The sequence below is a fragment of the Halichoeres trimaculatus genome, unplaced genomic scaffold (assembly GCF_033239565.1).
Source record: "Halichoeres trimaculatus isolate MK-OKI-2021-1 unplaced genomic scaffold, fHalTri1.1 fHalTri1_scaffold_13, whole genome shotgun sequence".
In the NCBI taxonomy this organism is placed as follows: domain Eukaryota; kingdom Metazoa; phylum Chordata; class Actinopteri; order Labriformes; family Labridae; genus Halichoeres; species Halichoeres trimaculatus.
In genome coordinates this window covers 11,805,318-11,828,939 of record NW_027437191.1, presented here as the reverse complement: position 1 = coordinate 11,828,939, position 23,622 = coordinate 11,805,318, and the positions used below count along the sequence as shown (strand labels likewise).

General features: G+C 42.1%; 1 protein-coding gene across 1 annotated transcript; it reads right to left on the bottom strand.

Moving 5' to 3' along the window:
- Positions 1 to 3,268: 3,268 nt before the first annotated feature.
- ddhd1b (DDHD domain containing 1b) lies at positions 3,269 to 23,108 on the bottom strand. The gene is made up of 13 exons (XM_074684565.1): positions 22,032 to 23,108; positions 20,172 to 20,348; positions 19,771 to 19,899; positions 19,446 to 19,593; positions 16,141 to 16,250; positions 15,352 to 15,458; positions 12,637 to 12,893; positions 11,154 to 11,229; positions 10,794 to 10,943; positions 10,577 to 10,641; positions 7,597 to 7,775; positions 6,012 to 6,260; positions 3,269 to 5,901 (listed from the first exon to the last, which is right to left on the bottom strand). Exons 1-13 carry the CDS (start codon positions 22,780 to 22,782, stop codon positions 5,693 to 5,695), a joined length of 2,607 nt encoding a protein of 868 aa, XP_074540666.1. The 5' UTR covers positions 22,783 to 23,108; the 3' UTR covers positions 3,269 to 5,692.
- Between the last annotated feature and the right edge of the window lie 514 nt (positions 23,109 to 23,622).

Sequence of the window (23,622 nt, the reverse complement as noted above, 5' to 3'; positions counted from 1 at the left end):
CTACTACTACTACTACTACTACTACTGTCTTAAAGGTAATGATGGATAAGCATGAAACAGCGAAGCCACGAAAGATGTGAGTTTCTCAGGGACACAAAACAGACACAGAAAGACAGGGACACCGAAAAAGAGTGTTAAGGAATAACAAATATTGGAGGGATTATCTAAGTTTAAATTGTATTAAAGTTATAAAAGTGAGACTATTCCCAGATCACTTCTTAAGTCTGTGATTATTAAAGATGAGCCAGGAAATTTATTTTTGAAGCACGTTTTAAATAATATCAAGTCATTTTAACATCCTGAAAGTGATATAACAATGAAAAACAGGTTATGAACGACAAAAACAGAAAACAGAAAGTGTCTGCCCTGGGCCTGTGAGCCAATCATTCAGTTCATCAGGACAGAATGTAAACATAAAGTTAAACAAATACACATTAAAATAAAAATACAAAAAATGTCACGTATGAAACATTTCCCACACAAAAAAACATAAAATAATTGCTGCACAATTGTTTTATATGAACATTTTCCAGAGATCTGGGTACTGTAGTTGTTTGGATTACAGTTTTCACACCATGACTTCACTTTTTTCAAAGCCTCTAAGAAACAAACGGACGGAGGGGAACACACAACACAGAGCACACGTGAAAACACTGACAGAAAGTAAAAGCTTCTTTCATCCTCAGCTCCGTACATGGCACATATCCCATCATGCTTTGAGTGGGCCCCGTGTGGCTTTAATTCCTTATAAAAGCTTGAGATCAGAACAGAAGTGTAAAAAGAATACTTTGATATCACTCTGTCTTTATGAGCATCCTGCCTGGTTTACAGACACATGGAGAAAACAGTCCACTCTCTGTTTATGAAGAGCGACGCCACGGCGACAGAGAGGGGCGGGGCTTAACAGTCACCTCTGTACAAACAGCAGAATCATGGTGGCTGATGGGAATCATTCATGCTGTGGAAAGAAACGGGCTGGGAGTTCATACTATTTGCTTTTCTCTGGGTTTGTTTTTGACTTTACACTGAGGATTGTGTAATCTGTGTTTTGAAGCAATCTCTTGTCCTTCAGTCCTCTTTGAGCTAACTATGCTAATGTTGCTAACTCTCTCTCAGGACATCAATGTGCCAACACAACACCAGGAAACAGTTCAGACGCTCAGCTGTTCTTCCTGTGTGAAAAAAAGTAAATCTGGATTACAGAATTAAATTGGATGTACAGGAAAGTCTAAGAGGTAAAAAAAAAAAGAAAAAAAAAAACATTTTAAGAATATAAGTTTCTAGTTTTGGCACTGTGGCTGTGTTTATCTTCAGGATATTATTATTCAGGTCACTGTGATTAAAACATGCTGACTGTTAGCTCTGCAACACGTCTGAACTAACATGTAAAAGACGTAGTCTGTTCTTGGCACAATGCTGTGGTTTCTGACACTGAGTCCCGAACGGTCCACAGATGATCGTGACACCTCCTCTTTCTTTACACCAACGCTCCACAGAGAGGAGGAGTCCGCATGGTTTTCTGTTCTGTTCCAGGAAAGACTTGTCTGACAGGGCTGGACCCTCACTCTGCATCATATTTCACACTGATCTAACACATGTGAACACAACCTGTGAGCTGAAAAACCACACACCCTGCACGATCACAGTGATATCAAGGCTCTGTGCTGCCCCCCAGAGGTGTAATCCCATACTGTGCTCAGGGTTTAAGAGTCTCTGTGTGTCTCTGTTGACCATCTCCGAGGACAACCTCCTGTCATCTGAGGCATCAAAAGAACAAAACTGTCAGGACAACGAGGAGGTCAGACGATGAAAGAGCACTGAGGCTTTTTGCTACAGTTTGAGTCAGACGGTCGAGGGCTTCAATCACTGCAAGAAACAGCTGATCACAGCAGGGATCAGCTGATGGAGAGGACAGACGACAGGCTCGGGGCTCGTCTCAGAGGACAGATCTCAGATCAGTTTGTGTCTGCTCAGTCGGGTGCAAAGGTCACATGGAGGTCAAAGTGTAAACAGGGAGGAGTTTAAATGCTTAAAGGCATGTGATGCATCTGTGGCAGAAATAATGACTGTTCTCTTTTCATTACATGTCAGTATTTGTGTTAAAAGTGGTCTGTCTTTAAAAATGTGTTGGTTCAAATCTTTGTCATTAAGTGTTTTTGTTGTTACAACACTTCTGTTCATGTGTAATGATGTATCTGTGCTGTTACTGGAGCTGTCAGGGTATCAAAAATTAGTAACTTTAAACCAATTTTGGACATCAATGAATCATAATTTTGACTCTGTTTGGTCTGTGTTTTCTTTAAAGAGGGGGTATTCTGCTTCCTCGCTCTGTAAACATTGAACATATGAACATATGAAGTAACAGTGCTGGATGTTCAAACTGAATGTCTGTAGATTTTTAAACCTTTACATACTCATATTTTAAAGAAATCCCTGAATCTGTCTGTACACTGATCATAACCCTCTAAAAATTAAAAAAACAGCCAAAAAAAATTAAAAGAACTTCATGAGATCTTTACAAAGCACAGGCCTTAAACACTGAGGTCGGCCTCTAGGTCTCCAGAGGGAGCAGGGACTTTTTCTAACATTTTCACTTATCTTTGTACATGGAGCTGGTCATTCCTTTTTATGGCTCATTTGTTGGCCATTGACACCAAACTGGTGCAGTGGTGTTTTTTCCTTTTTCTGTTCCTGTATGTTTCCAGAGATCCTATGTGTTTCCGTGGTCGTATTGTTTACGCACAAGATTTTAGTTGTTAGCAGCCTGTAATATGTCCATGCTAACTTAGGCTAGGACCAAAGTTCCCTGCAAGCTGAGGGGAAGGATGCAAGGACAATATGTTGGTGCTGTAGTGTGCAAAGAAGACACGGCATCGACGTGTCCTTCCATCCATCCATCCATCCATCGTTATTGGGAAAGTAAGATCTATCTCCAATAAGGTGGAGTAGCTAGCTATGCTAACCATAGACTGTATATAGAGTGGACAGCGTGGCTCCGCCATTTATTATTGTATGGTTTTGAAGCCAAAATACCCCCTGTCACAGGCGCAGCCATTGGTAGGTGTTGCGCAGCCAGAGTCTGCGCATTAGAGACTGTGGGGGATTCTGGGAGAATCTGAGTGGAGCCGGTTGACAAAAATTTGTTTTTTTTCTTTTGAGAGTCTAATCACTTCTGGACTCTCCCTTCGAAATATTTTAAAGTCCCCCCCCCCCCCCCCCCCCCCCCCCCCAAAAAAAAAAAAAAAAAAAAAACATAACATCAGCTCTCAATCATTGTTAAATGTGGTGTAAAACTGTGTTTTCAACCTCTTATAACTAATGAAAACAAAACTCTTCAGGAAAAAGAGGACTTGGATACAAGGCAACCAACTGGTATCTTCAAATCACCACAGCGATCAGACGTGATTAACATTTCTAAGAGATGTATACATTTTTTAAAGTTTGACCACAGCCCATCTGGTATGGCTGGAGAGTCAGATTTTTGACCTATACTGCAGCCAGCCACCAGGGGGAGCAGTTTTTGTGGCGACCTCACTTCAAGCCGAGCAACACGGCGTCCATTTTTTTACAGTCTGTAGCCGCGTTTTCACCAAGCAGTTCGGTTCGGTTCAGTACGGTTTGGCACAGTTTGGTACAGTTAAGCCTGATCCCGTTTGCGTTTCTACAGCAAACTGTGCCCTCTCGTGGTAGGCGGCGTGTAAGCCAGATGCCGAAAGCCGCAGCTGTTAAATAATAGCGGGACGCCATAGCAGCGCGACACAGTTTACTTTGCTAATAAATCCAACAAAGCAAACGTGACACAGTAAACAAAGAGCACAGATGGAAGACATGCAGCATTTTGTCCTCTCTATGATTGGCATGTAGCTCTTTGATACGAAGTGCAATCAAACTTTGTTTCAGAGAAGTCTGTGTGCCGCCAGGAGAAATGCAGCCGCTGTCACACGGTGAGTGACGATTCTTCCAACCAATCAACAGTCTGCAGTGTTGTGTTCCACCTTCCAAGAGCGGATTGGTTCAGTCTGGCACCCATACAAAAGGGTCCCAAAAAGTGGGATGGCTCGTCTCACTTATTTGGGGATCTGTCCCGGGATAAGTCAGTGGAAAGCCACAAAATGCACACTGTACCGAGAGGAGATGATGGCCAAGCTGTCTATATTGTCCTATTTATATATTGTTAGAAGACGTTTACATGACAACTGTTTTAGGGTGAAATGCAAAAGCTTTGATGCGTTTCAGCCTCGCGTTTCTACAGAAATGGCGTTTCAGCCGACCTAAAACGCAAACTTCTGAAAACAGCCTCCAGAGTGGAATTTTTCGGAAACACTGCCAACACCGTTGTCGTGTAAACAGTTAGCCGGCATTTTCAGTGGAAATGCTCACGCTCCATTTCACGAGCGCATACAACAGGACAACAGTACTGTTGTTACGATCGTCGTGAACTACTGTGTTCTTGTGCTGCTCAATCTGCTGCATCTGCTGACTGTCCTTTAACAAAATGTGCATCTGTTGCTCCACTTCTGTTCTTAGCATTCACCAATACACCAGATGATCAGCTTAACTCTACTTTGGTGATCTCCCAAAAGCTGCTTCTGGACAAGAGAGTTATAGCACCCCCTACAGGCCTGGCATGCTTACTACAACATTTCAGTCCCTCAGCGTTTCCGTGTAAATGCAGATTTTTTTTTTTACTGTGTTTTAGCACTTTCAGATAAAACGTTGAAGTGTAACAGGTCCTTTTTTTTGCACTATACAGTTTCTTGTATTGCTACTCTGACCCTGAATTTCCCTACAGTCTTATTATAGTACATTTTTTTTCTATTCTATTCGATTTGAAGTGTTTTAGTCAGACCCCCTCTTTAACATGTTGTTTTCTCTGTAATTAAAGCCACGGTGGAACTACCTGCTTGTGTTTTACTTCGGCGCCCAAACAGGACAAAAATAAATATCTCATAGCTAGGTAGAAACTCTCCCCCTGCTTTCTTCCAACAGTCAAATGTGTCATTAGATGTAACTATTGCTTTAAAAAACCTGTCAGTCTGATGGTCTTGTTTGCTTTCCTCGATCATTAAGAACAGCATCGAACTAAATTTCTGCTCTGTGACCACTGAACATTGATTGAACGACACCAACATGTTGCCGTGACAGCTCTGGTAACAGCACGTCTTGTTTGTTGTGTCAGATTTGTGTTTGGTGTCTTTGGTTGTCAGTAGCTGGGTTTTATGTGTCAGTATCGCTGTGATATGTACATTTTTAATGATTTATGTTCTTGTTATTGATATTTTTCCTGTATAGAAAAAACGTCCGTCTCTCGTCATGATGTGTCCTTACCTAGTCTAATGTGTCTCTTCTTTTATGATTGTCTACTCTCGATATATATCGAGTTTGTTTTGGATTTTTAATCTGCCTGCTCCAGATGCAAACATATTGTCTGTTCATGTTATAAAACCGATCTTTTCTTGATTTGTCTCTTTTTGTAAGTTACCGTTCATTCTGTTACTTTCACCTGTCTTGTTTTCATAACATGCTTTAAAGTCTTTTCTCGATGTACGTGGCCTGTCCTGTTGCGACGTGTCTTTTTTATGATATGTCTCTTCATGTTTGACAAATCTGTCTTATGTTCATGTCTTTTGTGTCATGATGTGTCTTTTTTTTCATTATCCAACACATTTTCTTGATCTAAAGTCTGTCTGCGTCATGCTAAACGTGTCCCCTCCTGTTTGGACGTGTCACCGCTATCCTCTGCAGGTTCAGCAGGTTCTTGCGGTCGGTACATGAAGGTGAGCAGGAACAGAGCCACGTCGTAGGAGCACCAGTAGGCTGTGTGTGAGGTCACTGCTGACCAGTAGCGGCTCTCCACCAAACCTTCTCTCAGCTCAAAGTCGATGCGTTTCTCCAGCTCCACTGGAACACAGAAAAACAGGAAGGAAACTTTATCAAGTGTCCTGAGTTTAAATTCAGTTTGACACATTTCCTGGACGTGACGAGCTCTGTTTAGTCTCAGGTGAACTCACATGCCGTGTTGTCCATGACAGCTGAGGTGGACTGAGACATGGCAGACTCCACCTCCCTCCTCTCCTCATCCACTTTCTCCTCACTCTCTCCCTCCACTCCTCCTTCCTCTCCTGATGCCACATTTTCCACTTCAGAGGCTCCGCCCTCACAATCTGACGGCTCCTCCTCCACACCGCCGACCTGACCGCTGGAGCGGGAGAAGCGGGAAAAGAGGATTCCTCCTATTCCTTTTCCTAGGCTGGCAGCACCTGAGGGGGTTACAATACACCATAACAAGGAAGTTATTAAACCAGTTCAATCACAGCTGTGTGTGATGCTACTGAGGGCTCCGCCAATCAGTAACATTCAGCTGGTAGGTTTCTACTTTTTTTTTCTTTTACTAATGTAACATTTTTTCCAATTTTTTTTTATTTACAATCAATTTCAGCAAGTTATTTTGCAGAATTGTTTCCACCTTTAATTAATAAAATTTTATTTAAGTTCATTTATTATTATTATTATTATTATTATTATTATTATTATTATTATTATTATTATTATTATTATTGTACAAGTTTTCATTTGAATGTCTGTCATTTAACCAAATTATTTGAATTTAATTAAATTAATTTCATTTTATTTATTTTTATTTTATCTTAATTCAATTGATTAATTTTTATTTCAAATCACCTTTTTTTATTCATTTTAAGTATTGTCATTTTTTCTTATTTTGTTACTCTTTTTTAACTTTTCATTTGACATTTCATTTAAGTTCAATTTTTTTTAATTTATTCTTTTATTTTATGATATTTATTGAATCAATTTAAACTGATTGTACTTTTTTATGACTCTTTCCACCTGTTGCTGTTATTTCTTGTCTCTGTTCTTCTGTGAGGCACTTTGGGCTGCAGGTTTGAATGTGTTCAGAATTATATAAAATTAAAGATGAAAAAAGATTAAAAATAAATAAAGAAAAGATTGAGCTCAAAGAGAGAGAGTGGTCGTTAAATCCATCTTAAACACACTGACAGTAGGTGTTGAGACTTGAACAGCAGTGAAGAGGTCAGGCTCCTGATTAAAACCTGTCTGAGGAGATCTGTTTGGTCTGGAGTGGATCAGGATATCAGGACCAAACATTAGCGCAGTAATATGACGAGTTATGACATGATGAAATGTCCATCATCAGTTTATTTTGGCCTGTACTTCTAATGCCCAAAGGAAAGTAACATCAGATGAGCCCTGCAGACAGCAGCTAATTGCTTCTATTGATCTGTTTGGAGCGTGCTCACTACACACTGCTTGCCTTGCTACAATATGAGCCGAGCCAGCAGCTCCTGTTTCTCTGCGCTCTGATCAGGACTCACTGAGTGAGAGGCTGTGAGGCTGCAAAGTTTGATTTGCTCTGAGGTTTATTTCCTCTGTTTATTCCAGAGTGTAGGCAAAGACGTATTGATTCAGCTGCTACATTTGGAAATGCTGACCCTTCACACTCAGCCCTCACACTGAAAATAATCCTGCCTTCATGCTCCAACTATCTGCTTATACTCAGATATATTGTTGCTTGCACTGATTTCTTGAACTCTACCCTTCTTCCTCCTTCCTCACCCATGATGCTGGCCTTGCCCAGGCTGGTGATGGACTCTCCATAGTGCCGTCGGGCCTGAGGAGGGGAGGTGCAGGGGCTAGGGATGCTCTCAGAGTCGGACACTGAGGCCGTCTCTTTGGGCAGGTTGAGCAGCGTGGGTCTGATCTGATCGTACGGCGTGGGGCTCGTGGTGTTGTACCTGCAGACATCACATGACATGACATCATCCTTCAGTCAAAAGCATATTTTTCATCAGTGTAAAGAAATTGAAGCTTGACCACATCTGCTGTTTGTTGTTTTTATGTAATTGATTTCTCATTTTTATTTCCTTTGCCATGGAGGTTATGTTTTTGGGAGAGTATGTTTGTTTGACTGTGAACAACATAACTCAAAATGTAACTAACCGATCTCAATGAAATTTTCAGGAAATGTTCAAAATGGGATAAGGAAGAACTGATTAAATTTTGGAGCTGATCCCGATCACTGTCTGAATCCAGGACTTTTTTAAAGGATTCTGTATTATGAGATAGGGCTGTTCTCACCATATGTGTATATAACTCCACCATAAATGGTTGAATTGATTTCCAAACAATACAAGACAAGGTCACCATAATTTCTGACAGATGTTAAAGTACCATCCAGATCCTGGCAATAATCTGGATACTAAGATCTGGAATATGAAATATGTACTGGGTCAATATAATTTCAACACTGTAAGGTAACAAATTATCGTACAAACCTGCAACTAACACCAAATTGTAGCAGACAGTCTGCTGAAAGGGAGTATAACATTAAAGTAGGACTAAAGTGTTGGTGACAATCACAGTATGTTTGGCGGGGGTCTGTGCTCTCTGAGTGCTTTATTAAAAAAATTGGGCTTTAATATTTTGTCTGTTTATGAGCCACAGTTTGAAATGAGATCATCAGTGGCCAAAATTGGTTGTTTCTAAATCCTATTTCTCTGTATCTTTGGTTGAGTTGGATTTTCCCTTGAGAAAAATAATCTATTTACAGCAAGTAGACTGAAGGTCCCCCTAATTTTTTTAATGCCTTTGATAAGCAAAGATAGGACAGTGGAATGAACAGGAAACAGAGCAAGAGTGGACAGTGATTTGGGGAAGGCACCCCAGGCTAGACTCAAACCCATACCGTCCATTAAAGGGCTTGTCTCATGGTGCACGCAACCTAGACCACTAGGCCAGTGGTTCTCAAATGGGAGTACGTGAGGGCACTCCAGGGGGTACGCAAGATTCAAAAACGTATATTGAAAAAATAGCAACCAAGCAAAATTCAATTCAATTCAACAACAATTATTTGATCAATGTTTGACTCCTATATAATTTTAAGTTCATAAGTGGAATATTGTATCCAGCAGACACAAATAGTATAGCACTGTGTTTTAGGTCTTTTTTTCCCCAACCAAAACTGCTTTGTGTATGTTAGGGGGTACTTGGCGGAAAAAAAAAAAAAATAATAATAATAGGGGGTACATCACTAAAAAAAGTTTGAGAATCACTGCATCAGGCTATACCAGCACCCCAAAAGTCCCTTTGATTACACCACACCAAGCAACAAAGTTGAGCCATGGGAAGAAAGATCTGTCCTTCTTTTCTTGATTTATTTTGTAGTATTGGAAGATACTGGAGCTGTACTATCAACAAGAAAAAGGACAGAAAAGCAGAAGAAAACTAAACAGGAGAGTGATAGAGCACGAGCTAAACGCTTTGTATTAATGTTCATTTCAACCCACAGTCAGCAGTTATTCTGCAGTGCTCTGTTCAAACTTGAGTCTATCAATAAAATGAAGAGTGAGGTTACATTAGCTCTGCTTGGTGAGGTTGGAGTTGGTAGATGAGCACTGGTAGGACATAAACAGGATTCACTAACGTTACAGTCTCAGAGCACCAGGCAGTGGAGTAACACTGAACAGATAGTCTGCACACCCTATGGACACTAAACTTCAAACTGAGTTCTCAAAGTTTGACTCCTGTCAAGTTTCAGACAATGTGCTGTGCAACTACAACTGAATATATTACCTTGTCGCTTTGCATCCTGGGAAAAGTTGTCTCAAACAAAGAAAAGTAGTTTTAAAAAGAAGATCTGCACTTCCATACTGTCACACTGCGAGTATGAAAAAACTCAGTGCACTTTGATTTCTCAGCTGGCGCACCCAAAAACAGTCAGAAAGTTGAGTGTGGAACAATGGACACCTCTTACCCTCAATGGTCACCATATTGGCTACGTAGAGTAAGGGGTTGGAACAGATCAAACAGTGGTTGATGGATGTAATCAGTGAAAAGCAGGAGAACACCTGTGATAGGGATGGGTACCTTTCACATTTGAAACAAATAAGGTACTGATTCCCGGTACCTGGCAATTGGTATCGGTACTCATCGGAACTCATCGGTACCAATTTCCGGTACTTTTGTGTTTATGTGGTACCAATTTGTTTAATAATGAAATGTAAATTCTTTTCAATTTAACATATTCATTCTTCAATATGTAAGCTAATAATGCTATGTTCATGTCCAGCATGGAAAATTGCCTACTCTTCCACTCCCTCACAGTCACAAGGATGCATAGGTACATAAACATGGTGCCTTTTGATTTTACGTGAATCAGTACCTGGTACTTTTGACAGAATTTGGTCGGTACCTATAAAAGTACCTAATACGGTACCCTGAGCGGATGTGAAATGTGATCATAGTTTCCACAATGTTTGATTTGGGACAACACAACCCTTTGTGATTTCGTGCTCTGTTCAAATAATGAGTGCAGAGTGTACAAAGTGCACTTCATGTAAGTGTACTGACAAAAAAAAAAGCGTGATTTGGGACACAGCACTTGGGAAGAGTCACATCTTAATGGAGGAGGGTGATGGTGCTCATGGGAAATGGAGTCTTTATCACAGGAAAACACAAGTGATTCTTGTCAAAGGTGTCACAAACAGATAGTTTTCTCTGCACATTTAAATAAGCGTGATAATCCGCTGTTTCTTACCAGTGAATCTGAACAGGAGAGATGTTACTGTAGTGCTTCAAGATCAGAGGCTCCAGTCTGTAAGCCTGAAACACAAACACACAAACACCATCACACACACATTATTGTGTCAGATGGTTTCTGTACAGTTTAAATAATCAATTTTCCTACAGCTTCGTTATTGAACGTGGGATACAAAGAAAGTTATTCATCTGTGTTTTCTTTTTCTGTGGCTCACCACGGGGTCTGTGGGGTGGAAGATGTTGAAAAGGCGTTTGCAGATAGACGTTGGGAGGATGTGGTCTTGAACTCCGTTGTTCCCAGGTCTGATCCCCCTTAGAGCGAGGAACACCGCCAGAGGAGATCCCATGCAGAAGAAGTTTTCGACCTGCAGCTCAGAGAGCAGAGTGAACACGTCAGACAGGACTGGGTCTTTCTGTGAGTCTGTTTCTAAAGTGTTTTATCATTTTGTTGGAACTTTGTAAACATTAAAAGTAGGTAACACTCTTTACATTTAGTGTTCAGTTTGGTTCAGAAAAGTGATGGTGAACAGAGAGTGAGTGTAAAAACTGATGACAACACTCCCAAATAGTTTTACCTTGAACTTGAGAGCTGGCACTGCGACACAGGAAGAGGTCTGCAGACCCTGGAACTGATCCTCCAGATCCCTCAGTCTACAGGGGTCACATCAGACACAGATCAGGGGCAGAAAATGAAACAAATACTGTGAACAACATCACGGTTAGGAAGATCATACTACTGCTATGCAGACGACACTCAGCTTTTCCTGTCTTTTCCTCCTGATGATACACCCGTCTCGGCTTGGCTATCAGCGTGTCTGGCTGATTTCTCCTCATGGATGAGGATCTGAAATCTTTCCAAAACTGATCTCATTGTCCTTCCTGCTTGTCCCTCGGTTCAACCACAGATCAGTGTCCTGCTTGATTCCAATCAACTGGCCACAAACTCTGCCAGAAATCTGGGTGTCACGATTGACGACCAGCTGACCTTTAAGGTTCATGTGACCTCAATTTCACGGTTTTGCCGATATGCCCTCTATAACATCAGGAGGATCAGACCCTACCTGACACAACAGGCCACACAGCTTCTGGTTCAGGCCCTTGTGATTTCACACATCGACTACTGCAATTCCTTCCTAGCAAGCCTCCCTGCTTGTACATTTAAACCTCTGCAGATTACCCAGAATACAGCAGCATGTCTGGTCTTTAACCACACCAAAACAGCACATGTCACCCCACTGTTAATCTCTCCTCACTGGCTTCCAGTAGCAGCTCGAATCAAATTCAAGCTCCTCTTCTGGCTTACAAAACATTGACAACAACTTCTCCTGCCTACCTGGGGACCCTCATCCAGGTCTACACTCCCTCTCACCCACTACACACTGCTTGTGAAAGACGCCTGGTGTTCCCAGCTCAGCGTGGCTCCAAATCACTAGCCAGACTCTTCTCTGTTGTTCCCAAATGATGGAATGAATTACCTAACTCTCTACGATCCAAAGAGTCCTTTTCTACTTGAAGAGATGTCTGAAAACTCTTCTGTTTAGGGAACACTTGTGGACTTAATCTGACCCTTCTCCTCTTTGTCCTCAGGGGTAGAATGAGTCAGAAGGTCTAAGACTTCAGCACTATTTCTGAATTTTGTTGAAGGTTGAAGTATACTGTTGTAGCAATTAATTGTGGTTTGTTGGCTTGTGACCCCCCCCCCCCCCCCCTGCAATCAATAGCAGCACCTCCAGCCGAATAACTTGTAGCACTGTCGTTGTACTAACTAGGTTTTCCTTCTTTCTAAACTCTTGCTTATGTCGTATGTCGCCTGGGACAAAAGCGTTTGCTAAATGAAACTGTACAACTGTAGATTAATCCTTCAGTTACTTAAATGGAGACTCCAAATTCAAGGATACATCAAGAAGAAATGAAGGAATGGTCTGTGCAGGTAAACAGCTCCATTTCAAGGGGAACAAAATCCAAATGAGTGAAGAATTATGTTAAAATCCCCTCTGGGGAAAAAAAACACAGTTGAAGGTTTGAGGGAGGTTTCCCTCACTGTCACAGTTTCCTCACCGCAGGTGTGTGAGCCTCAGCTCCTCCTGCAGCTGGCGCTCCTGCTCATCCGGCCATCGAGCCTTCGTTTCCTCAGGATCAGGCGCTTCCTGATGATGAAAGCGAACAGGGTCCCAGCCAGTCATGATATCGAAGGTGATGACGCAGCCCAGAGAGTGAGACACGATCGACACCTTCCCATTCTTCTCAAAGTCTGGGTTCCTCGAGCAGAAGAGCGAGTAGAGCCGGTTCAGCTCCAGGGTCAGACCTCGGGTTATCTACACACACAGGCAAACAGGCACACAGACAGATGAACAGCATAGATCTGTGATAAAGAAGAATAATCTGGGTTGTCTGAGTTGGGCAGTGGAGCATGTTTGCGAGCTGAGCAGCCATGTTGGATTAAATCAGATTATGAAGGATTTATGCGTTTCAGAGGGACGCTGATTCAGGATGGACGCTCCCTGCTGAGATGGTTTTAGCTTTGTTTGTCAACCTTCTTTTTTTAAGGTGAGGTAAATTCTTGCCCACATGTAAAGTCAGTCTCTGTCTTAGGTGATAAATAGGTCCTCATCACTTTAATGTCACAAACTGATTTTTCTAAGATTCACTGTTAAGAAGACATTAAATTGATGAGTTATACATAACCAGAGACACAGCTGATTGACTGACAGGTAGGCACCCTGTAGCTCTTAGCAGGGAGGCTCTAAGCCTGCCTCAACTCAGCCTTTTACTAGGTCCACTGAAGTCCACCTGAGTCTGCTTTTAGTTCCTGGAACTATTCTGTAACAAAGCCACCGCTGGTCGAAGCAGCTACAAAAACACTGAAACAGCTTCAACCAGCGATGTACCACACCACTTTGACCTCTAAAGCATGAAGACAGCAAAGATCAACCCACGTTTCAGCTTAAAGATGCAATGAAGAGGATCTGTTTTGAGTGCACTCCCTCGCCACCTTCTGGTCCAGAGTCTCCACTCATGCCATGAACTACTTTAAACGAGGTGTGAGTTTGTTTTGGAATTAAATGGAGATCAGATTGAAACAAATATTCTTTGTTGAAGACAACTTTTTACTGAATGCAGCACGAGCTAAAGGCTACTCAGCTTTTAGCTTGAGCTGTATCACTCTCCTGTTTATCTTTCTTCTGCTCTTCTGTCCTTTTTCTGTCTAACAGTCATGCAATGGTATCTACCATCACTACAAAAATAATCACAAAAATCATTTCCAGCAGAGAAAAACACAGATCTCTATGTTTTATCCCTTCTCACTACTAAACTTCGTCAGCTAGTGTGGTGTTGTCATAAGCCCCGTTTCCACCAAGCAGTCCGGTTCATATCAGTACGGTTCGGCATGGGTTGGCATGGTTAAGCTTGGTCTTGCTTGCGTTTCCACAGCCAGCCGTGCCCCCTTGTGGTCGGCGGCTATAGCCTGGTTGCCCTCGGCCACATGTAGTTTGACGGACTGCTTGGTGGAAATGCGGCTATAGAGACCTAGACATGCAGTAGATCATTCTGGTCCTGGATGACCCGATCTGGAAGCTAAGAAGTAGCAATCTAATATCACTTGTAACCAGCAATATTGGTGCTGATAACCTCATTTTAGAGAGTGGATTGCGGTCAGGCATATTTCTAAAGGAGACTTTTTGAAGATCACTTTCAAACTCCTCACAGACTGTTTAAATAGCGTCCTGGTTTATTGACAACTTTCAGCCAGACAACTTTCCTTCTCATCATTTGGATAACCATTAAGTACTTATCTGATGAGCATATTTTGACCAAGGGGCAACATCTGGTCAGTAAAAATGAAGCCTATGTGAAAAGTGCAAAAAGTCGCTGTTCGTCGAGAATCCGCTTGAGGCTGGCTGCAGAAAGACCAGAAGTCACGTACACACCCAGCAGTAAAAACAGACTTTTACGGCATTAAAAATATATTTACAGCCTGGTTCAAAAAACGGCTTGGGTCTAAAACACTGATTTCACTATCAGCACACACTGTACAGTGAGTGAATTTTTCTATCTCTGCAGTTTAGAAGTTATAAGGATTGTTTGATTTTCCAATCAGAGGCAAAGCTCAGGTCACGTGACCACCAGGCGCCCTGTAGCTGCTGGAAGAAAAACTCACAGCCAGCGTCATTGGGAATGTTGTTGAGTCCATGGATTGGCTTCATTTCACGGTTTCAGGAACAGACGGGTGACGTCCCGGAGGCTTCATCCATGTTTTACACAGTCTATGATTTTGACACGTTTACATTTTTATAAAACTAATCTCCAGTTTACAGGGTCACTCTTTAAACTGTAACACCAGGAGCGGACAGAGACACATTGACACTATCAGGCTCAAAGAAGACCATTGTTCAGGAGGTACAAAACCAAGTCCATCTCAGCTGAGTGTCATATCAATGTGGACAAAGGAGTAAATAAAAACACTGTGGGTGCTCTACCAACTACAAATGTTCAGCTTGCAGACCCTGCTGCCCAAAGTATCTGGACATCTGGAAAGTACAATGCCCCAGGTGTGGACGTTTTTAGGGGTAAATGTTTAACCCCAGATCTAAATTTAGACCCTAGCTTAGAGTAAAAACATGATCTCAATCCAACCACTTTTTCTGCCCAATTCTGTCACAGTTTTATTCAGTTTGGATCAGATCCTGGTTTGGGTTGAAGGGATGGTCATGTGTTGGCACACCTCTCCAGATTAACTCTGTCTTTAACGGGGTGGGGTGTATTTTCAGTTACCTCGTCTCTGTAGAGCGGGCTTGTGTAATACATGATGTCCATGGCACTACTGTTTAGCATGTCTCTGAGCCCTCGCACTTTGTCCGGGGTGATGGAGTCCACTGTGTCTGCAGGGACACACCCACACACAGAAACATAAACACATGGCAGTCAGGTACTGATATGGGAAAAAGACATGATTCATTAACCAACAGACTAAACACTCTAAACATACGAGCACTGAGGTTTGTTGGGATCAGACTCTGTAGCGCTGAATCTGTCTCAGGTGAGTAAGAAGATGTTTTATAACAGCTCATAACTGTTTCAGACGTTGGATCATGCTGCTGTGCTGACATGTGACCCTGTGTCTGAGCTAAGGGACTTATAGCCTCAAATCAGTACGGCTCATTTATTCAAACGTCTGACACAGAACGCAGCCAGGAGACGTGTCTGACACTGAGAGCTCCACAGCTCAGCAGAGGAGCTAAAATTAGAAGTTAAAGAAGATGTTTATGGATTAAAAACACTGCAGTTTGGGCCTTATTGCTCAGCTCTGACTCAGTTTCATGAATATAATTAAAAATTAAGAATGGTAGATGACATTAAAAAGGCATGAATGTGACCCGCTATCTGTCCTTCATTGATATTTACACAGAACGCACTGCATTAATCAGGAATGATCCATGAAAGTCTAAACCACAACATGCACTGCAGAAAAAAGACAATGTAATGTCAGGGTTTTTTCCTGGCAGGACTTCTCTCATGCTACCCTGCAGCAGTGTATAAACACAGCTGTAGTTGGAGTTGTACCTCCATCCAGAGAGAGCTTTGACCTCCACTCCACTGGGAGGAACTCCACGTGCTCTGTGCTACGATCAGAGAAGTGTTTCTCCTCCATCTTCCGTGCAGCATCTCTCATCCTGCAAAAGAAAACAAAACACAGTTTGTCCTCTCATATTTCCTTTAAATTTAAGCTTACATCGTCAGATATAACGAGGCTGCCAAGTGATTTTTATTTCTCATTGACTGCTTGGGTCAAACTTCATTGTTCAAGTTTTCAAACAGTTTGAATGTGCGATATCACAGTGTGGAACAAATTGCACTTTGTGTTGTTAGCATCCTAAAGCAAAGTTTCCGATCACTTCACCTTGTCTTGGAAATTCTGCTGCTGACTGTCGAGTGTGATTAGCATGTGGCATTTCACATAAAGTCAACCTAAGGTCCTGCCACTCCAGTGTTGTGTAAAGAATCAACAACAGATTTGCAATGGTTCAACAGATTGAACCATTTCTGATTGATTCTTAACAGAAACTGTTTTTCAATACTTGGTCACGACTCTCCTATGTATCAGAGCTGACACTAATTAGACTTAGAAGTAGGAGAACTTTTTCATTTACAGGTCTGTGGTGATTCTCACAAACAGTCGCATGCTGACGTGCTGATGAGCTGCACCTCCATGCTTGGCTTGTACATGTTGGCACATGGGTGCTATTTAAATTCAGTTTGACACAAAGTAAATATCAGTTTCGACTTGTCAAATGAGTGCAAAGGTGTCACTGTTTTCTATCTGGACAGCAGCAGAGTGCAAGAGTATGCAACAGCAGCTTAACTAGAAGGTCACTTGAAAGGAACAAAATAACATGAGGTCAAAGATGCTACGAGGAGAATCTGTTTTTTGGGCTGGAAGAGGCAAATTGGACTGCCCAGCATCTCCTGGCTGAGGGTCTCCACACACTGTTGTGAAAATGAGACTTTTAACCAGGTGTGAGTTTGTTTTGGAACAAATTTTCTTTGTTCAAGTCAACTTTTTACCAGACACAACATAATAAGGTAAGGTATTAGCACAGTTATGTAGTGCTATTGTTTGAATTATGACAACAAGCAAACTTAAGTTTGTCCCGTACGTCAGTCGGTAAAATAAATAATGAACGCGTCAACTTTTCTCTCATTACATTTATATCCAAAGCTGCAATTCAAACAAAATTTCTACCAGACATTTGAACTTTCAATTAGTGCAAACCAACATCAGCTGGGCTACAGCAAATTGATGGTCCTATAAAAAAGGTTGTTTTTTCACCAAGCAGTTAAATACCACACACCTCATGATGGGTAAAAAGCTCTCTGGAGACATTCCCAACCTGATTGTTGCTCAGTATCAGAATGGAACTGGTTACAGACTTCTATCAAAGCACCTGAATATTCCAGTCAGCACCGTTGGGGCCATTATTCGCAAGTGGAAGAAGCACCACCTTACCATCAACAGGCCACACACAGGAGCTCCTTGCAAGATTTCTGACCAGGGAGTCAGAAAGATAGTCAGAAAAGTACTCAACGAGCCAAGGACCACCCTGAAAGTGCTCCAGAAAGACTAGGAGGCAGCAGGTACAATTGTTACAGAGAAAACAATAGGCAATGCACTCCACCGCCATGGCCTCAATGGACGCTCAGCCCGCAAGACTCCATTCCTCAAGAAAAGGCAAGCTGAAGCTCGTTTAAAGTTTGCTAAACAGCATCTTGACAAGCCTGTAGAATACTGGGAGAATGTTGTCTGGTCAGATGAGACCAAAAACTGAACTTTTCGTCTGTCATACTACATATCATGTTTGGAGGAGAAATGGCACTGCACATCACCCAAAAACACTATACCGACAGTGAAGTTTGGAGGTGGAAGCATCATGGCATGGGGTTGTTTCTCATCTCATGGTGTTGGCAAACTTCATATAATCGACAGAGCAATGAATGGAGCCATGTATGGGGAAATTCTTGATATGAATCTGCTGCCATCCTCCAGGGTGATGAAGATGAGACGTGGCTGGACCTTCCAGCAGGACAACAATCCAAAGCACACGGCAAAGTTGACTCTCAAATGGTTTCAAAAAAAAGAAAATCAATCTGTTAGAATGGCCTAGTCAATCACCTGACTTAAATCCAATTGAACATTTGTGGAAAGAACTAAAGAAAAGGGTTCACCAGAGGGCACCAAAGAATATTCCAGATTTAAAGACAATCTGTGAAGAGGAATGGGCCAAAATCACACCTGAGCAGTGTTGGCCATTAGTTAAATCATACAAGAAGCTTCTGGAAGCTGTCATTGGAAACAAAGGCCTCTCCACTAACTATTAGGTGAGTCTCAGTTAGCGTGTTCAATACTTTTTTTTCCTGTGTTATCGTACTTAATTCCACATAATCATTATTCATGGACCTGAACATTGTGATTTATTTTCATGTGTGGATTATTTGAGTTAATACCAATGTCTGGTAGAAATTTTGTTTGAATTGCATCTGTGGAAATAAATATGATGAGAAAAAAGCTGATGCGTTCAATAATTATTTTCCCCACTGTATGTAGAGCTAACAGCAACTAAGATGTTTCCTTTGCTAACAACTCAACAAGCAAACAGTAGCACTGACAGCCCAATGGTCTGAGATGTGTCTGTAATGTGTGAAGTTAGTGAATCCTGGTTATTTCCTGCCAGTCATCTACCAAGTAGAGCTAACGTAACCTCTCTCTTCATTTTATTGATAGACTCTAAAGTTTGAACAGACCACTGCAGAATAACTGCTGACTGTGGGTTGGAATGAACATTAGCACAAACAGATTAGCTCGTGTGTTAGCCTTTAGTTCAGGCTGTATCACTCCCCCGTTTTTCTTTCTTCTGCTCTTCTTTCCCTTTTCTGTCTGACATATAGGCTCCAGTGTCCACCATCACTACAAAATTAATCGCAGAAATCGTTTTCAGCAGAGAAAAACACGGATCTCTCCTCCCACTTCTAAACTAAGTCAGTGTTGTCATAGAGACTTGGACGTGCCATATATCAGTTCAGTCTTGCTTGACCCGATCAGGAAGCTACAAAGAAGCTACAAAGTATCATTTCGAAATTACCTATATTGGTTCTGATAATCTCATTTTAAAGTGTGGATTAGGATCAGGCGTATATCTAGAAGGTAGACTCCTCACAGCCCCTTTAAAAACCTAAGACATTCATTTCTGACCCTATTTCAATTTACTTGTTAATGCTGACACTGTCGTTTCATAAATTTTATAATCTAAGGTTGCTTCATCTATGAGTCGCTCTCAGGGTTGCTCTGTCAGTAAAGCGTCCTGCTGTCTCACATGCTCGTGTTCCTGATGATCCTGCCCTGGTCCATCTTCTGTCCAATGCCGTGCACCACGAAGACAATGTGCGTGGTTTCAGGAGGCGTGTCCTCAGGAGCCGCTTCCTCTACGTAACCTCGATGCAGACGTGTCCCGCTGCTGGAGGCTAAGGAGACAGACGGAGGAGGAGTATACCTGAGTGTAAACAGCTGTGTGTTGACCTGCGCTTATTCTGTTTGTTTGCAGTGATAGACAAGGGATGCAGCATGTATTATGACACTCATACGTTAGTTAGTTCGAGTGGAAACAGTGTTTATGTCTGTGCTTGAGTTCTTGAACATACCTTTAGAGAAACCAAGTTTCTGTGTGACAGTACGTGCAATCTTGGAGGTGGTGGCATCGCTGTACAGGTAAACCTCATCCACGCTGTGCCAGTCCACGTGACTCCTGCTCAGTTTCAGACTGTGGATGGCTAAGAGACACACACACTTTGATTAACATGGAAACACACACCGCATTAACACAGAAAGAGAGTTATTACAGAATGATTAATGTAACATCCTCAGGAGACCTGGCACTGTCTGTGTGTGTGTGTCCCCTGATATACACCATAACACACACTCCTCCTCCACTCTCAGGTGTGTTTCAGCTGCAGTCAGATGGAACGATATCACCTGACCAAGCTCTGTGAATTTGTACTGTGGAAAAGCTCACCTACAGACCCACACAAAAGGTACACCTCACCATCCTTGCTGTCCACAGTGGTTGTCACCACCTCCATCTCATAGGTGTCCCTCATCTGTTGACCCCGGAAACGGGCAAGGTGCTCCACCTCAATTTGGTCGCTCTCATCCTCCTCCAGGGGAAGCCATGTCCCGTCTATGAACCACTGACCCCTCATCACAGGAATCCGGTCTTGTTCTGAGGGACCACACAAGTTCTTATTAACAAGTAGGCCTGTCACGATAATCAATAAATCCATTAACGGAACGATAAATAAAAATGTCCTCGGTAAGTTTGCCAGCCTCGATAAACTGACACATGCATGCATGTTTGTTTTCCTCCACTCTTTCGACCAAAGAGGCTGAATGAGAAGATGGCTCACTACTTCTATCTTTTCTAACATCGGGGTGCATAGGTTCTATAGCAGATTTAGCGGATTTATAGCGGAGTGAGCATCTGTCAAAAATACGATCTTTGGGGTGAAGACTGGGCTGCTAGTGCGTACACACGGAGAGAGCTGAAGCGAGCGTCCTGAGGGGTAAGGAGGAAACACACGCTAATATAAGTGATGGCACGAAAGATACGGTTCTTAAGCCGCCTGCTACAGTCCCAGTGTGGAAATATTTTGTTTTTTATCAGGATTAACAAAGTGTGAGCTCATGAACACCAACGAGCTGATATGTCGCATTTGTTTGAAAATAGTGGCGACGAAGAAGAAGAAGGGGAGGTGCAGCGGAACCTTGTTCTTTGACAGTTCGCTCTTACTGAGGCTTTTGGTTGGCAAAGTAAATAGAAATAAAAGCGCCAAATGGTGGGCGCTCAAAGACAGCTACATTGCCAAAGAAATGCAGCCCTTCAATACGGTTGAAAGCCAGAAATGTTAAAAATGTTTGACAGACAGTACGGATTGACTGGGAAAAAGTACAGGTTACAAACAATTCAGGAACTGTATAAACTCCCTTTTATTTAGGCTATAGTTTTTATTGTTGTTGTTTTTTGGAGTTTTGTTTTTTCTTTAGAGACAGGGTCTATGTTTTATTGTTTTTGATTAGTATTTATTTTTTTCATTGATATGTATTTTTTTCTAAAAGAGTCCATTTCATTTTCTTTGTATTTTTTTCTCTTTCTTGTTTGTTATATTTATTATATTTTTTCTTTTATTTATTTTATTTAAAAGATCCTGACCTTTTAATTACAGTTAAATACTCTTAAGAAATTAAAGTTTCTTGCTTTTGATATGGTGCACTCACTTTATTATCCCATTTATCATAATTACATCAATGAAAAAAATGGGGAAAAAAAATCCAAATAATATTGACAATAATATAGAAAATTATCGTCTAGCAAAATTTGTTATCGTGACAGGCTTATTAACAAGTCTGTGTGATTTTTTATTCTATGCATATTTTAATTTCTGTTGTGTTTCGTTTGCCTATTTTAGATTACATAAAAGTAGAAACATAGACTGTATAAAGTAGAACCCCTGGACATCCTTTAATGAGCACAACAATTTAGAATTGTTCCAGTAGTGACTGGGCTTTTGGCAGTTAATATTGGTAGAGTATACAGACAATGGTACAGACACAGACAGACAGACAGACAGACAGACAGACAGACAGACACACACACACACACACACACACACACACACACACACACACACACACACACACACACACACACACACACACACACACACACACACATTTACAGTAACTGACAGTGTGAGGCCCGTCAGTACTACAGGCTCCTGTTAAAGTGCAGTATGAGGTATGACTGATGCTCTACGTTGGAACACTCTCAGGGCTTCAGGTGTTCATCGTATTATTGTGACACGAACAGGTGTTACGGTAAATTGTTAAGTGTTGGAGTCACACTCACGGTTCCAGTAGACCGGGTAGCACTCCTTCTCCCGGATGTCCACCTCGTAAAGTCCTCCGCGGACACAGACTGCCTCCACAGTGACCTCCTCTGCCTCCTTCACCTCCTCTGACACAGAGCTCCGCTGTCCTCCTCCCCGGAGCACCGCCGGCTCCGCCCGGGCAGCTCCACCCTCCGCCCCGCTCTCTGGCTGCCCGTCTGCCCGGGATGCCTCTTTCTCCTCGGCTTCGGTCGGGTCCGGTTGTCTGATCCTTCCCGTAGTCTGTTCGCAGAACCTCCTGTGAACAATTTCGATTTTTAACGAATCGTGTCCAACAAAAGGCTTCCAGGTCCGCTTGTCCTCCTTGTAGAACCACCGGATTTCCTCTGGTCCCAGCTCTGTGACGACCTCTCCGCGGTGCCGGGAGCTGTTGGAGCGGATCCGCTTCTTGGTGGTCACGTTCCCGTCACTCTCAGTGTAGTCTGGGTCGATGGAGAGAAAGGATGAGCCGGTATATTCCTCCTCAGGCAGGCCCAGCATCATACTCTCCTCCTGGGATAGCTGGTGAGAGTCCGCCCGGAGCAAAGGGAGATGTCGGTTCAGATCAGGCTGCGCTGGGTCCTGGTCCCCCTCAGTTGAAACTACGTCCCCCACCGAAGGGTCGTCGTATCCGGACACAAACACGTCGTTTGCCATGTCCCACTCGGAGCTGCTGACCGAGTTATTCTCCGAGCTCTGCTGGCGGATGGCCGCTCTGTCCTTCACACTCATGTCTAACAGCAAACAAGATAACTAACAAGCACGGAACGATACATATAATAAATTTCAAAGGACTAAGCCAGACTACCGAGACACATTAACGCTTTCTTTTCCCCCAGCTGGAACATCTGTATACCGAGCCGTGCCGGGCCAGACTCTGTGTCCTAACATGTTGCCTGACACACGTTTAAAATAAATACTAGTTCAAAACACACATGTAAACACGTCACTGTCCTATTTAACTCCACACATCATCAGGCAAAGGTTAAAAGATCATAGAAATGAAATAATCAATGAACGGTCCTCTGCTAGGGATGTAATCTCAGCTGTTCCATAACGTCAAGTTCACGAGTCACATTAAACTTCCTGCGGAGACTTTCAAAATAATGTCAACATCCGGGTGCTTATAATACAAAAAAAAACATGATATATTTTTTGATTAGCCCAACAGTGTTTTTTTTTTTTTAATAACATCCAACCCAAGAGTGTTTTAGCTTTCGTGTGTGAATAATCAGTGGATTTAACAGGATTTCATTAAAGTAAATCCTAGTTATTCGATTTACAGCTTAGGATTTCTATTGTATGTCCTTAATTCTGCTTCAATTAAGAAGTTTCTTTTTTTATCAAATCATGGTACCATGTTGTGCCAAATAATCCACAGAGCAGATGTGAAGATTATTAGGTGGAACAACCTGGGATTGACAAATCACCATGATGGAGTCCAAGAATAATTAAAGTCAAGCGTTTTTTAGTATTAAAGGATTGCTGGGCAAGACTTAATGTTTGTATACAACCCTTATGTTTCATGGATTAAATTTGGCATTTAGAATTCACATATAAATTTATTTTTAA